Consider the following 15197-nt stretch of genomic DNA (forward strand, 5'->3'; position numbering starts at 1 on the left):
CTAAGGACTGATCACCATCAACCAATTAGGGAATTGTCACAGCTGATCACAGACCCTGGGATGCCCCTTCCTCACGTGGCCTTTAAACACGTTTTGTGGAAATCCTTAGGGGTGTTCATGGTATTTTTGAGCACAAGCCACCTGATCTCTTTGCTTGGTCTGGCAGTAAACATTTCTCTGCTCCAAACTCCAACATTTTGGTTTGTTTGGCCTGCCTGCGTATTGGGCACATGAACAGGTCTTTAGTAACATTAGGTAACATATTAATAACATCACACAAAAGTGGCAACTGGACTTATCTCTTTGCAAAGTGAAGGCTGTTTATTGCTTATTATGATTTTAACAGGCAAGAACCTACATATGAATTATAACACCTACAGGTGATCTTTACCAAATGCCTGCATAGAAATGAATGTTGGAATGAATTCTGTGTGTGTCTGCTATCCCAGAATTCTCAATTTCCCTTTCCTGGTGAAGCAGAGATCCAACCCTCCTAGCAGTGGGACTGACAGACAGACAGTGAGGATCTCCGCCAAGCGTGTGTGCCCGTCACCTCCCCCCACCCCATCCACACTACCCCCCAGGGTTCACTGTGCTCATACATGTTTACACTCAGGGAAAGCAAAGGTCACACATACTGAAGCAAACCAAACAGACCACATTTTCTTTAATAAAATGAGATGAAAAAATAAATATAAACACACCTTTTCAAGTGTCACCCTTCTTTAAATTTTTATATAAGATAAAGCTCTTATTTTTCTTTTCAGTATACTCTACTTAAAATTTTTAAAAAATAAACTTTCTTTTTTCAGTACCTTTCATTTCCTGTGTCAGCCTCGGAAATATATAAAATATACCTCACTAGAACTCTGTGCAAATAATAAACATAAATAATATTAACATCTTTCAAAAAAAAAAAAAAGAGCATTTCAAGGTTTTCCCTCTGCATTGCCAGCCGTGCTTCTTGGAAGGGGATCCTAGAAGCAGTCTGTGGTCTGCCCGCTCAAGTCACACAGGTCCTGGTCGGGCTGCGCGGAGCCGGGCAGGAAATCACTGTCGCGCTTGTCCATGGGCAGACTGCTCCGGGAGAACTGCAGGACGCTGCCCAGCCCACTGACCAGAGACAGCGAGGACATCCAGTTGAGGGAGCTGAGGCCGGGCACGCTGAAGACGGATGGCAGGGGGGCTGGCCGGCTGGCGCTCATGGGTTTCATCCTGGAGCCCCCCGGACAGCCCTCCACGGCCACCGGCCCTGGTGAGGAGGACCGTGAGGGCTGACTGTCCAGCCTGTCCGGCAGGGTGCCCTCTCTCCATGGCATGCCCATGTCCACCGCGCTGGGCTCCCCACCAGCCTCGGGGGAGCAGGCCGGCTGCCACGTGCCCTGAGACACCTGTGAGCTGCAGTCCCGTGAGACGGACCGCGCCACACTGACGCTCCTCTGTCCTGGTAGCTTGGTCCTTGCTTCTTCTGGGATATGCCCCTGAGCAGAGGTCTCTCTGGGAGCCCTGAATTTCCCAGGGGACCGCTTGGCTAACTGGCGTCCCAGCTGCAGTGGGGTAGGGAAAAGGGTCCCCTGCAGGGCTTTGAAAAACAACCTGGAAAGAACATACAGAACACAGTCAGCTACTGCTGCCGCGAAGCCTTTGAGCTTCTGAGATTCGAATGGTGCAGGAGCACAGCAAAGACAGTGTTTTCCGAGCCCATGTGGGGCCAGAAGCCCACTGTCCCAGACACCTACCTGGGCAGCAGAGCAGCCACGGGCGCTAGCAGACAAATGGAGTAAAACACGGGGTCGCCCATTAGCGTCTGCATGGTCCAGTAGGGGTTGGAGGGAGGGTAGCACGTCGCACAGGAAGCGTTGTAAATCAAAGCCACGGTGAAAAATAAAACGACACTGAAGCCACAAGCCGTCCAGTTGAGCCAGGTCTGTGGGGTAAAGAGTAAAACAGGGCTTCTGTTTCAACAAAAGTGCACCGGTCCTCCTAGAGCAGGCGCAGTGTTCTCAGAGGGCACAGTGGGAACAGGGTGGGTCAGCGTGAACACAGGCTGGGCGATGGAAGCTAGGGGCCAGGGGAAGGAGGGTTAAGCAGAGCTGGGTTGAGGGGCTTGGGTGGGCAGGAGCCCAGTGCTGCCTAGGACAGGCACGGGCTTAGGCTGGAGCTGCCCCCAACCCAGGCTTGGGTCCATGTGACCGGCCCGGGAACCCGGTTTGTTCTCATCACAGAGAGGCTGGCTTTGCAAAACCCTGCTCAAGCTAACGGACTGGGCATGTCAGTGAGGGCTCACAGACCAGCCCCCTTCTGGGTCAGTCCCACGGTTCTCACCCAGGTCTTGGTCTCGATGCCCAGGTGCAGGAGGAATGTGAACAGGGCGACGGCAGTGATGGGGGTGCCCCAGGTGAAGATGTCTGTGTCGGAGTCGTAGTAGGCCTGAAAGACAGTGGGGTCATCTGTCTGCATGTCACTGGATGAAGCTGGCGGGAAAGGCCTGGCCAGGGCCCAACTTACCAGGTAGGGAATGAAAAAGCACACGAGGCTCTGGAAGGCAGCATCGGCCATGTTTAACCAGAATGTGCGAGGCCGATATTCCTGAGACACAAGAACAAGCACAGGGATTACAGGGATGGCCTCATCCCTTCACACGGTTTTCTAGTCCCCCCCAGGGCTTGTGAAGGCACAAGCCGGGCACCCCAGGGACACTTGCTAACTCAGGCCTTGGACAGGGAGGTCCCGAGGGCTGGGGCTTGGTGGAAAAACACTACGGAAAGGCTCACAAGGGCCCTTGAGGCTGAGTCGGTCACTGACAGCCTCTGGGTCTGCAAGGCCCATTACAACAGGAAAAAGAGGAAATGCATTCTAAAATCCCACGAGGAATTTCCCTAAGCCAGGGACTAGAGCATGCAATTCGGGCAGCCTCTCCAACCTGAGTCCTTCTACTTTGCCAGGGCTTTGCTTCCCTCTGTTGGTGGACCCCCTAGAATGTTTCTTAAACATGAGTTGTTTTAACATTAAATCACGGATGTCTCCTAATGTTAAAATCAATTAGCTGCATAGAAAAGGCAAAAATGACTTTGAAATGGACTAATCAAGTCTTCCTTGTCTGGGTGCCCACGTCTGTATCTGACCCTGCTGAATTCTGAGCTGCAAGAGCGAGCACTGGCCCACAGGACACTCAGAGCAGATAAGACAAGGGTTTACCAAGCATTGAGGAAAGGCAGCCCCTTCCTGTTAGTCCCCAGAACAAACTCACCCAGGAGGTGAGACCTGGCTGAGTACACGCGTGCCTCCAGGTGACGAGCAGAGACCCTCATCTACCTGACCCTCAGGAGCCCCCGTCCCAGGCTGCCCATAGGAAGTCTGACTTCAGCTGTGTCTGACTCTTTGCCATCCCACGAACTGCAGACTTCCGGGCTCCTCTGTCCAGGGAATTTTCCAGGCAAGAATACTGGAGAGGACTGCCAGTTCCAACTCTAGGGGATCTTTTCCACCCAGGGATTGAACCCTTATCTCCTGTGTTTCCTGCATTAGCAGGTGGATTCTTTACCACTGCGCCACCTGGGAAGCCCACTGGGAAATCAGCACTTCAGTAAATCAGGTCTGAATTATTTATAGACCACTGTGGGAGATGCAGGGCTCTATTCCCTGGGCACATGTATAGTTCCAATCAGCCCAAGAGAAGCACTGACGTGGCTTTCTTTACTGACCAGCAGGGACAGCTGGGAGTCAGCATGCTAATCTATGCAGTGTATTGATGGAAACATGTTTTTACATTATCTGTTTGTGTTCACTTGGTTTTCCCAGGGTTTCCCTATGGGTTTATCTTCTCATTAATCCCTATTCAAAGGAAATCACATTTCTTTTGGGGATGTTTTAGAAAAATCCCTGCTCTTCCTACAGTCATCCCACATGTCCTTGACTTGGATTTCAAATGGGCTTTCCTTGGGCTCCTGGAACCTCTTAGTGTAAAGACAGTTTTCACCTTGGTATACTTTCATAAGAGCTTCCCAGGTGGCTCTAGTGGTAAAGAACCCGCCTGCCAGTGCAGGAGACACAGAGCTGTGGGTTCGATCCTGGGTGAGGGAAGAGCCCCTGGAAGAGGGCATGGCAACCCACTCCAGTATTTTGCCTGGAGAATCCCAGGGACAGAGTCCTGTAGACCTTGGCAGGTCATATAGTCCATAATGTTGCAAAGAGTCCGACATGACTGTAACAACTTAGCACACATGCACACATAGTTTTAAAAAAGTCTTTTCTTTCTCTCTTTTTTTAAGTAAGCTTTAGGTAAACTGATATATAGAAACTATACACAGTTTTAATGTAAACATTTTGATGAGTTTGGGCGCATATATACACCTCTGATACCATCACAACCAATCAACTCTTTCTACTTAAATCCATTGTCAAATTCTATAGACAGAATTCATTGTTTTCCTCTCACTGGTCAGATTCTAGAGTTTTAACTCCTTCAGTGTCCATTTTTTTTAGAAGATTTTATTTTTAAAATTTTATTGGAGTATAGTTGTACAATGTTGTACAATGTTGTGTTAAGTTTCAGGTACACAGCAAAGAAATTCTGTTTTATATACACACACACACACACACACATTCTTCTTCAGATTCTTCACCCCCATAGGTTATTACAGAATACCAAGTAGAATTCCCTGTGCTACACAGTAGGCCTTGCTGGTGATCTGTTTTATATATAGTAGTATGTGTATGTTAAGGTCCCAAGCTCCCAATTTACCCCTCCATGCCGTATTTCTCCTTCGGTAACAAAAGTTTGTTTTCAAAACCAGTGAATCTGTTTTGTAAATAAGTGCATTTGTATCATTTTTAAGAAGTGGATTCCACACCTGAGTGATCTCATATGGTATCTCCCCTGCTCTGTCTGCCCAGGGTGTCCACGGAAAGGGCGGCGCGGGCTGGGGCTCACCTCCATGTTCTGGCCGCTCCGGTAGAGCTGCGGCTCGGCAAGCAGCACATCGGCTGGCACATCCTTGTCCAGCACCCCAGTCACGAGCTGGGGGAGTGACGAGAAGAGCAGGTTAAAGAATATCAGGTACCACTGATCAATCATGGCAGATGCAGAGAAGCCACAGTAGAACTGGAACCAGAACAGGAGGCCGACGAACATCTGTGGTCAAAGGAAGGGTGGGATGGCAATTCTCATCTGCCCGCGGACTCCCATCCCAGGGGCCCAAGAGCTGCCCTCGGGCTCCCGTGATTCCCGTCCCAGGCAACCAAAAGCCGCCCGGCGGACTCCCTTGACTGCCATCCCAGGGGACTGAGAGCCATCCCGTGGACTCCTGTCCCAGGCGGCCAAGAGGCTCACCGAGTCTGGCTGGAAAGACTGAATCTGTGCTCGGAGACTGTCTCCAGAAACGGCTCTCACCTTGGTGCCCTGTCTCTCCCTCCCCTCCTGCATCCCTCCAGCATCCAAAGGGCAGCAACAGCAGCTGGGGATTCCCACCAATAGCCCTCGGAGGGATGCCGTCTTGTGGTCAAAAGGCCACAGATCATAAGAAAACAAAATAAAGCTCTGGCAGAGTCTAGGGTGGCTCACGTCAAGAGGGCCAGCCGGGTACATCACCCACTGCCAGGCTTCTTTCCCTGTGCTCCTCTGGGACCACACCCTGGATGCTGCCTTCCTCTCTTTAATGAGGACAGTGTACAGTTACTGACTTCAGTGGAGGGGAGGAGGCACACACAAGCAGGGTGGTAATCGCGACTTTGACTGAGCCCTGGCCTCTGCCGGGTACTCTGCCGTCAGGGTGAGCTACAGGCATTCCTGCTGGTCCCTACGGCTATCCCAAACAGGAAAGCAAGGTCCAGAGAGGTGGAGGAACCTCCTCCCATGCCCAGCGTGAGGACCTGGGTGAGCCTCTTCCCACTGTTACTGAACATCCTGATACTACATGGGGGGGGGCGGTGGCGCTGGCAGCTTAGCGACTGCAAGGCATTCTGACACTTACTAGCTATGCAAGCTGGCACAGATAATTTAGCCGTTCTGCCTCAGTGACCTTGTCCATGACACGGGCACACCAGCGGTACTCAGCTGTGGGCTGTGGTGAGAATTAATGACTAACGCACCTTGAAGCACTCACAAGAGCTCCCTACATGCTGAGATGCTCATCAGCGTCATCTGTGGTTGCTACTGTCAGGAGAACAGCTATTTCCTTCGTCTGAGGCTCAAGCAGGGCCGGCGTGCTCACCCCATTTACAGGAAAGGAAACTAAGGTCCAAGGTGTCAAATGACTGGACAGTGGTCACTGAATGAGTAACAAACCCATCTTGATCAACCACTCGGGGGTCTTGGCCTGGAGGAGCCACGCTGGAAGAAAATTCTCTGCTGGACACCGCAGACAGTGGCCTTGGGGTGGGTTCTGGAGCTGCTGCTGTGCACATTTCTGACCTTGAGGCAGTCACTTAACCTCTTTGAGCTAGATCTCAGAGACGTTTCTTGACCTAAAAAATGGCTTGTTCCAATGATCAGGAAAAAAAAGTCTACACTGGTAACACCTCTAGTGACCCAGATCTTCCAAACCTTGTTTCAGTCTTTGCCCTAATGCAACTCTTCCCCTCCACCCTGAAAATTGACAAACTTGGCTTCTTCACTAACTTTCTTCCTTTTTTCATACCCACACTTGCTTATGGCTTGTCTATCTCCTCAGGTGCAGCCTAGTGACTCATCAGTAAGCAAGTGGAGTCAAAGAGGAGAAAAAGTACTTAGATAATTGAGATTTTTTTTTTTTTATGTAGTACCCAAAGCCTTCTCAAACCACTGTTGCTATGGAAACTTTCCTTCTCTACTCCTTACTGGAAGGCAGGCGAACTTATTCTGAAAATAAATGAATTTCTCAATTTGGGAGGCAGAGTGATTATTTCTGAACTTCTCAAGTAGATTAAGTGCCTGTTCACAGAGGCCTTGAATCTGACACAGAATAAAAAGAGGCCCCTTCTCCTTCCTTTGGAGAAGGCAATGGCACCCCACTCCAGTACTCTTGCTTGGAAAATCCCATGGATGGAGGAGCCTGTTAGGCTGCAATTCATGGGGTCACTAAGAGTCAGACACGACTGAGTGACTTCACTTTCACTTTTCACTTTCATGCATTGGAGAAGGAAATGGCAGCCCACTCCAGTGTTCTTGCCTGGAGAATCCCAGGGACGGGGGAGCCTGGTGGGCTGCCGTCTATGGGGTCGCACAGAGTCGGACATGACTGAGGTGACTTAGTATCTCCTTCCTTGCCCCCTTCCAGAGGGCAGATTCGCTGCAGCAGACAGGAGGCACTGTCCATTCCGGTAGCCACTCTGGGTCTCTTCTGCAACTGAAATATTAAATGCCTCCTCCTCAGTCTGAGAAGTTTTTGTTAGGAATTACAGAGAGCAGAGTTCAATTCCTATGTTCTGTTTTGTTTTCAGATAAAAAAAAAACAAAATCCAAAGGAGGCAAATAACTTGCTCCAGATTGCACAGCTAATGACTGAGAGAAACGGGGCTGGGATTCCAGCCTGCCCAGCCCCACTCACCTTTACTCAAAGCACCACCTACACCTTCGGGGGCTGGGAGCCTCTCGGTTTGCAACTCTGTGCGAGGAGGGGTAGGTGCTGGGGAGGCAATGCCAGGGAGTCAGTAGCAAGGGGATCTGATGAGGTCAGGGACAGCATAGCACAGCACAGCACAGCCCTGCATGGACTGTGTCCCAGGCAGAACCCAATCGGAATTAATTTCCAGGACCTAACCTATAAAATTAGACATGCTCTTGACTTTGGAGCTATGGATCCAGCAGGGCAGATCTACAGGACTACTCTGAAGAGTCAGCTACCCCAAGAGTTTACTTACTTTGTCTCCTTGCCTCGTATCAGAGGCAAGAGGGACAAGCAGCAATCCAGCAAGTTCTCAGCAGAGTGTCTATACCTCACAAGTAGGGTAGGGTCCTAAGATGGCCATGTGGTCCATCCTGGAGGCTATTGCTGCCACACAGCTGTCTGCCAAGGACACAGTAGTGAAGGAACTAAGAATTAAATGTTAGGGTCAGCAGGAAATAGACCAGGGCCCTGAATCAGAGTCCCTGAAGAAACAGAACTGTCCTGAGCCAAGCAGGTCTGCGCACAGCCTGAAAGGTCAAATACAGAATGAGTGGGCCTGAGGGGCATCTACCTGCCAGCACAGAGGGTGGCAGCCCCCTCTTGCTGGCCCAGGGTGGGCGTGATTTTTGCCATTTATTTCTACTTCATTAAATCTGGGCCCAAAGCTTCAATGTCATAATTGCTATATCAAAGTCCATTTGTATCTGAATAAACAAACTGCTATGAAATCAGTTTAGCTCACAATAAAATTTTTACCATTTCACTACCTCATTGACTGGTTCTGTAATCCTAGATTTATAAGCAAAAGTATTTTATTTATGTATTTATTGAGATGGTGCAGCGGGCTCGGTGTGTAGTAGAGTGTAGCAGAGTTGTAGAGGAGTGTCAGTGTCTAGTGCGGAAGTTTCCTGAATAGGAAACTATGGTAAAACATGATGACGCCTGTGGTTGATGAATGAACACAGAAGCAACGATGTAGCCATAGGCATATGTACACTCATGGCGGCCAGGGGGATGAGGAAAGGCTTCTCGAAGACAGTAGGCAATCTCAACAGCCTGCTTATCATCAGGGTCACAGCCCAGCTGAGTCCTCTCATGCTGACCCAGGACTGCCAACCACACTTCCACTCATCAGATGAGCCCATGTGCTTTGAGAGGGCACCGATCAGAGCATCCTGTCTGTGGGCACCTCAGGAGACCATTCCTGAGAGAGACAGGGACAGAGCAGTAAAGGGCCTGGAAACTGGAGTTGGCTGGGTGGAGGCAGAAAGGAGCCTCGATCACTCACTGACTGAGGACTTCATGCAAACCCCCGGACCCCACGGTCACTCTACTTATTATAAAGCTGCAAGTGGACTTCCTCCTTGGATCTACCTGCTTCCATGCTCAGAGCAGCAAGTGAGTTAAGACTTCTGAGACTGAGGGTGCAAAGGCAGACCAGGCCTGGGAAAAATCCACAGAAGCCAAGTGGGGTGGAACCAACGGGAGGCTGTGGGATGGCCTGCAGACCACGTTCAGTTAACAGTCCTGTGAATCTCATGGATTTCACATCAAAAATCCTCGACACTGGCATCAAATACATACTGTGTTTTTGTAGAAGAAGTACAGCACCATGTTGGCAAGCCGGGAATAGCACCAATGTCCGTGAACGATCAAGAGCCTCTCGAGGTATCGGAACTTGGGCACCGCAAAGTCGCTGGCCATCACTGCCTTGAGAGGGAGAGAGTGCCAGTTGTTGCTGCTGCTTCACTGCGCCTGAGGTCCATCTTAACTCCCCCCAAACACAAGGCGCAATGGGGATGCAGAAATCCAGTCTGAGCTGGCTGTTACCACTGTCTCCAGGATGAACGCTTGCATTTAAGAAAAATCCAATACCGACTACACTGTAGTTTAGGGATACTGCTCTAGAGGACATATTTAAGATTTCAAATATATGTAACTGATGGATTTGTAAAGTTTTGCTTTTTCTTTCCCATGTTTTTTTTTTTTTTTTTTTTTTTTAAGCAAATTAAAAAAAAATGTGGAGATGTATGAAATTTCCCTGCTTTTTCCACTCTCTGATGTTTTATTCATCTAAATCATATTAGGATCCCAACCCAAAGATGAACCAAAGCTGCCCCTAAGGTATGCCTCAGGGACAGACAGACAGCTGTCCTGCAAGGTGTCCTCTGGGTCATTCTCCCCAAGAGCCACGGGTGATGAGCAAGGCCAGGTCCATGGCTGCCCTGCCTGCCAATCAGCCCAGTCTCAGGATTCCCACTGTAGGGCACTGGACATGGTCTAAAAGGACAGTGGGATGGACGGCAGGCTTCCTCTGCAGACAGGAAAGAGCCCAGGGGAGGAGGCTTGCCTTTACCTCACTGAACACCACATTCTATACAATTAAACTAACTGAGCCAGACAGTGCCATCCTAATGACAATGTCTGTGTCCAAAATAACTTGGAATACATCATTATTTGGGAATGAATTTTATTACTTTGGGGAAAAATCCACAAAAATGTCAAAGATACATTTTTGCTTATCTTTGAAGGTTATTCCACACAAACATTTAAGTCTGCTTTTCAAATTTTACAGGCTTCCCTTAAATATCACTTAGAAAAGAGCAGGTGATGATACTGTCCCATTTGCGAAACAGAGAAACATCATTACACATGACAGGAAAAAATGAAGCCTTAGAATGTCTTCTTTCTGAACCCAAAAGTAAGGATCTGAAAGCAAACAGTATCTTTACCCCTCTTCCTGTCAACATGTGGGAGCCTTAAGGGTTTTGTGCATCTGCTCTTCCTTCGTTTATTCCACAATTCATCCTCTCAAAAATCATGTATTAAGACCCTCCAGTTGCCAGACACAGACTTGGAGACAGATACCGTCACATGTGGTCCCTGTCTTCAATATCCTAACACTGAAGGGTTAATGTTGAGTCAGAGTTAAGGAGAAGCCCCGGGGGTGTTTGGGAAGCAGCCCTGACCTTGAGAACCGCAGGTATGCCCCTCCTTCCAGGCCCCGCTGGCCTTTCCTCCACCCTGCGGCCCAGCTTCCCGCCTCCACACCCTGAACACACCACTCGCTCCCCCAATCACAGTGGCCTCTCCAGTGTTCCCAGCTGTGCAGAGCCTCCCATCACATCCTCAGCAGGGAAACTCATGTTGCTCTTTCACAGCACTCACAACAACTCAATTATGACCCCTGGTGTAAGTTAGAATACTTTTCTATCTTCCCTTTCTGATCTTTCTGAATATTCCATGAGACCCTGCATGGTAGACGCTGTGATCACCCACAGCCCTGGTTCCCAGTCAGCACCCATGGAGTGCTCAACAAACATGGTTGACCAGATGACTCCTCAAAGACTGGGTGTATCAGAGCCACAGAATTTCTTTTGTCCTTTCTGTTCCCCTGCCTGGGACACCTTTTCCACCCTGGCTGAGCTGGGGAGCTACAACTACCATCACTTTACCTCAGACACTCAGCTTGGACTCCTCGGGTCCCTACAGCCACAGCGCCCCACACAGTGTGTCTTCCAGGGAGCTCCGCACAACGTCCCCTTGCTTACTGGACTGACTAACAAGCAAGCGGGGCCACATTCCCTGGGGAACCTGAGCCCTTAGAACAGTAGGAGAACATGTCGAGTCTTACCATCACTTTACATGATGCGCCCTCAATAAAGAAGTATGCTGCTGCTGCTGCTGCTAAGTCGCTTCAGTCATGTCGGACTCTGTGCGACCCCATGGACTGCAGCCTACCAGGCTTTTCCGTCCATGGGATTCTCCAGGCAAGAACACTGGAATGGGTTGCCATTTCCTTCTCCAATGCATGGAAGTGAAAAGTGAAAGTGAAGTCCCTTAGTCGTGTCCGACTCTTAGCGACCCCATGGACTGCAGCCTCCCTGGCTCCTCCATCCATGGGATTTTCCGGGCAACAGTACTGGAGCTTCAAGTAAATACAAGTCATGTCCACTCAAAGCTAAGTCTCAGTAAGATCCCCTACAGTCTGGCTGATCCCCACACCTCCTTCATGGCTCACTGAATCCTCTAGCTCCTGCCCTGAGGCCCTCCAGTGGATACAGCTCATGCCCTTCCTCACCAGCATGCTCAATCTTAGAGACCCTGATACAAAGTGGACTGGCTGCATTTCTCTGCACGTGTGGTTTACAAGCACTGCCCTGGGTAGGTTTTCATCCTAGGAAATGAGTGCAAAGGAGGCCATGCTGAAAAAATCAGATGGAATTAACTATTTTTCTCATTCATTCAATAGACATTTTTGAGCTCCCCCATGTGATGTCACAGAGAAGGCAACGACAACGCATTCCAGTACTCTTGACTGGAAAATCTCATGGACAGAGGAGCCTTGTAGGCTGCAGTCCATGAGGTTGCTAGGAGTCGGACACGACTGAGCAACTTCACTTTCACTTTTCACTTTCATGCATTGGAGAAGGAAACGGCAACCCACTCCAGTGTTCTTGCCTGGAGAATCCCAGGGATGGGGGAGCCTGGTGGGCTGCCGTCTATGGGCTTGCAAAGAGTTGGACACAACTGAAGCGACTTACCAGCAGTGGCGGCATGTGATGTCACTGGGAGGAGGGGCAAGGATGAGTCCCAACTGGGTTCCATTTTCAGTTTTATGGAGGAAGAAAACATGTATAGTAACATAACCCAGGTCAGACGAGACGCAGGAGAGTTATGTGCTGAGGAGGAGCCCAGGATGGAGCAACTGTGCTTCTAGCTCAGGAATTTCCAGCAAACTGTGATTTCAGTGTCAAGTGAGAAAATCAATGAACCTGCACAAGCATGGCACATATGTGTGCTCAAAAGCTAGTTACAGGGTGAATACATCAATGAACAACTGATGACCAAAGAGTGAACAACGTCTTGATTTTTAAAAGAAGACAACTGGATAGACTGTTCCCAAAAGTTTCCACCAAGTTAAAAATACTGTGATTCAAACTTAATCAAATGTAGAACTGCTACATCCCAAAGAAGTACATTTATAATGAACCCATTTATTCATCATCTGGATCACGTGAGGAGAACCAACACAATGGCAAATGAGAAACACAGAGATGAATTTTCACATGAGTGAGGACGGCTTTCCTCCATCTTCATGGTGACACCAAGACACAACAGTCCTATGGTAAAGCCCATGGTAACACTGATGTTCAGGAGCAATAAAAAGTGCCTTGCAGAGACGATCCACTACAGGCCACCTTTCCACAGAAACAGACTGACAGGCATATTCACTGCACGGCTTCACTAACATGAAGAGCCACGTGCCACCTGGTCTACTGCCGGCTTAGCAGCAGGCGAGCACCAGCTGTACTAAGATCCAAGCCTTCAGCTCTGCAGGACGGCTCACAGGGAGGCCAGCGCGGCTCACAGTGGGAGCCCTTTGGTTGCCCAGGACAGCCCCCTGTCCTTACCTGCATGCCCTCCTGGCCTGAAATTCCCACGCCCACGTCTGCCACCTGGATCATGCTGACGTCATTGGCTCCGTCTCCTAGAACAGCACAGGCAGGGAGAATCGTGAGCTGAGATGTACATGATTAAACAGGCTTGGTGGATCTTCCCGGGACTCTGGTGTGAGCTGCGAACTGTGGAGGGTCCTAGGGAGGACTGAGGAAGAGGCAGTGCAGCCCCTGCCCCAGGGGAGCTGGGTTATGCAGTCAGAGCAAACCTGGTGGGAGGCTTGGACCCACCAGTCACACCAGGAAGAATCTGAGAAAGCAGCAGCCAGCGCCCCTTTCCAGTTAGGACATGTTCCAAGCTACTGGCTCAGACACCAGTAGAGCCCTTCACGGGGCATCTAGCACAAAATAGGATCACCACCTTCACTGTTACTTCCTGACCCACTCTAGGCTTTGTCACACGGCAGTCAAGGCTACTTCTATTCATACTCCTGTGAGTGGTTTTCTAAACTGCATAAAGGAGGTTAAATTCTGCCCAGCAACTGTGGAACTCTGTTTGCACACTCAAGTCTGGCTAGCTTGTTAGTTACTGTGCCCACCCTTGGGCTCTCTAAGCATGTAATTAACGAGACCATCTATGTATTTAGTCAAATTGCTGATAGAAAGTGTGTAGGAGCACAGGGTCAGAGCTCTTAACATCTTTGGGGAAAGACAACCGGAGACTTAAAGTCATTATCATTCTGTGAGAGTGACTGTTCTTGGAACAGGGCGGCAGAAGGGCCCACATCACAGAATACCTCCCCCATTTCAAACACTTAAGAAGTATAGGTATATAAAGTCAGAGTGACTCAGAAGGATGTCTTTCCTCTGTGATTCCTCTGTTCTTTACTGCACAGGGCCCAACCTGGAGAATCAGTATTTGCCCAACTGAAATTCTGTGAAGCAATAACCTCTGCAGCTCTTCTCAGAATGTCCCATTTAAAATGAGATGTGTGGGCAATGATGCTCTCGGGATTATTAATTGCTAGATATCCAGGTCTAGGTCATATTTATGCCTTAACTCATAGAAAGAAATAAACTAAAAATTGATGGGTCTTTACCTTTCCTTTCCCTTTTGAGATTCTGTTTTGTTTTTTCTTTCTAACCAGCCTTTTTCTTTTCCCAGTTTCCTAAGTGAATGTCACACACCAGTGATGTGGAGGCTGAGTGAGCCAGGCCCTGACCAGGCAGTGAGAATATGCTGTATGATGTTCAGGGTCTCACACCCGGCCCACTGGGGGATGCTGACCTCATGTTACAGTTGAGGTTGGAGCACAGAGGAGCAAAGTTACCAGTGAGGGTGCAGAACCAGACTCAAACTCCTCAGCTTTTGCCTCCAACACCTGCTCAGAGAGACGTAAAGGCCTGTCTGGGCACATGAGGGCAAAGGTGGTCCTGAGACAGCCTCCCTGAAGAGGGGCCATCCTAGAAGATCTGCCTGTCTTATCTCAGCTGGAACCAAGTGGCTGTGGGTGAACACACCTCACCCCCCTCAGCAGTTACCATGCCCTGGGGATGTGCAGGTCCATCTCCATGACAACCATGCTAAGGCCATCACCAGCCTCAACTATCCTGATGAGGTGACAGGGTGGCAATTCCTACATCACCAAGGGTGGGGGGCTACCACAGACCTCCTGTAGAAAATATGGTAATTAATACTGATTGGTGAGGAAGCTTTATTTCAGAGCAAGCTCTCATTTAGGTGTGCATTCTATATGCAGGAAGACCAAACTATTTGATATCAGGGAATCCTGGGGACCACCCCTTTTCCTAGGCTACCTGCAGTCTCTCCCAGCTCTCCCCAGCAGGTGGGGCTGCCACGTCCCTGAACCTCCCTGGAGACTGGACTTCAATCAGAGTGGGTGAGGAGACAGGTGGGTGCGGGTGTAGACTGGAGAGGAGCCTAGGAGGCTTGCCAGGCCAGCAGTCTGCAAGGAAAAGCCACCATCAGACACACAGTCCTTAAGGAAATGATGCAAAATTCAGCAACTATTCAGAGCTTAGGAGGAATGTTTTAAAATTAGATGCTGGTCTTGAAACAATATCATCTCCCAGGTGGCTCAGATGGTAAAGAATCAGCCTGACGATGCAGGAGACCTGGGTTCGATGCCTGGGTGGGGAAGATCCCCTGGAGAAGGAAATGACAACCCACTCCAGTACTCTTGCCTGGAGA

At 49.5% G+C, this 15197-nt stretch overlaps 1 protein-coding gene across 3 annotated transcripts in view; it reads right to left on the reverse strand.

The window, feature by feature from the left end:
* Positions 1-295: 295 nt before the first annotated feature.
* ATP10A (ATPase phospholipid transporting 10A (putative)) overlaps positions 296-15197 on the reverse strand; it is a 189149-nt gene continuing 174247 nt past the window's right edge. For 2 of the 3 annotated variants that reach the window (XM_070774986.1, XM_019983170.2), the window contains 7 exons: positions 13001-13077; positions 9171-9296; positions 4934-5134; positions 2509-2589; positions 2326-2430; positions 1740-1927; positions 296-1596 (listed from right to left, as the gene is read on the reverse strand). In XM_070774986.1, the coding sequence (XP_070631087.1) occupies positions 978-1596; positions 1740-1927; positions 2326-2430; positions 2509-2589; positions 4934-5134; positions 9171-9296; positions 13001-13077 (1397 nt within the window). In that variant the 3' untranslated portion in view covers positions 296-977. The remainder of the gene's footprint in view (positions 1597-1739; positions 1928-2325; positions 2431-2508; positions 2590-4933; positions 5135-9170; positions 9297-13000; positions 13078-15197) is intronic. The other variant, XM_070774988.1, reaches the window with a different exon arrangement.

The sequence above is a fragment of the Bos indicus genome, chromosome 21 (genome assembly GCF_029378745.1).
Source record: "Bos indicus isolate NIAB-ARS_2022 breed Sahiwal x Tharparkar chromosome 21, NIAB-ARS_B.indTharparkar_mat_pri_1.0, whole genome shotgun sequence".
Classification (NCBI taxonomy): domain Eukaryota; kingdom Metazoa; phylum Chordata; class Mammalia; order Artiodactyla; family Bovidae; genus Bos; species Bos indicus.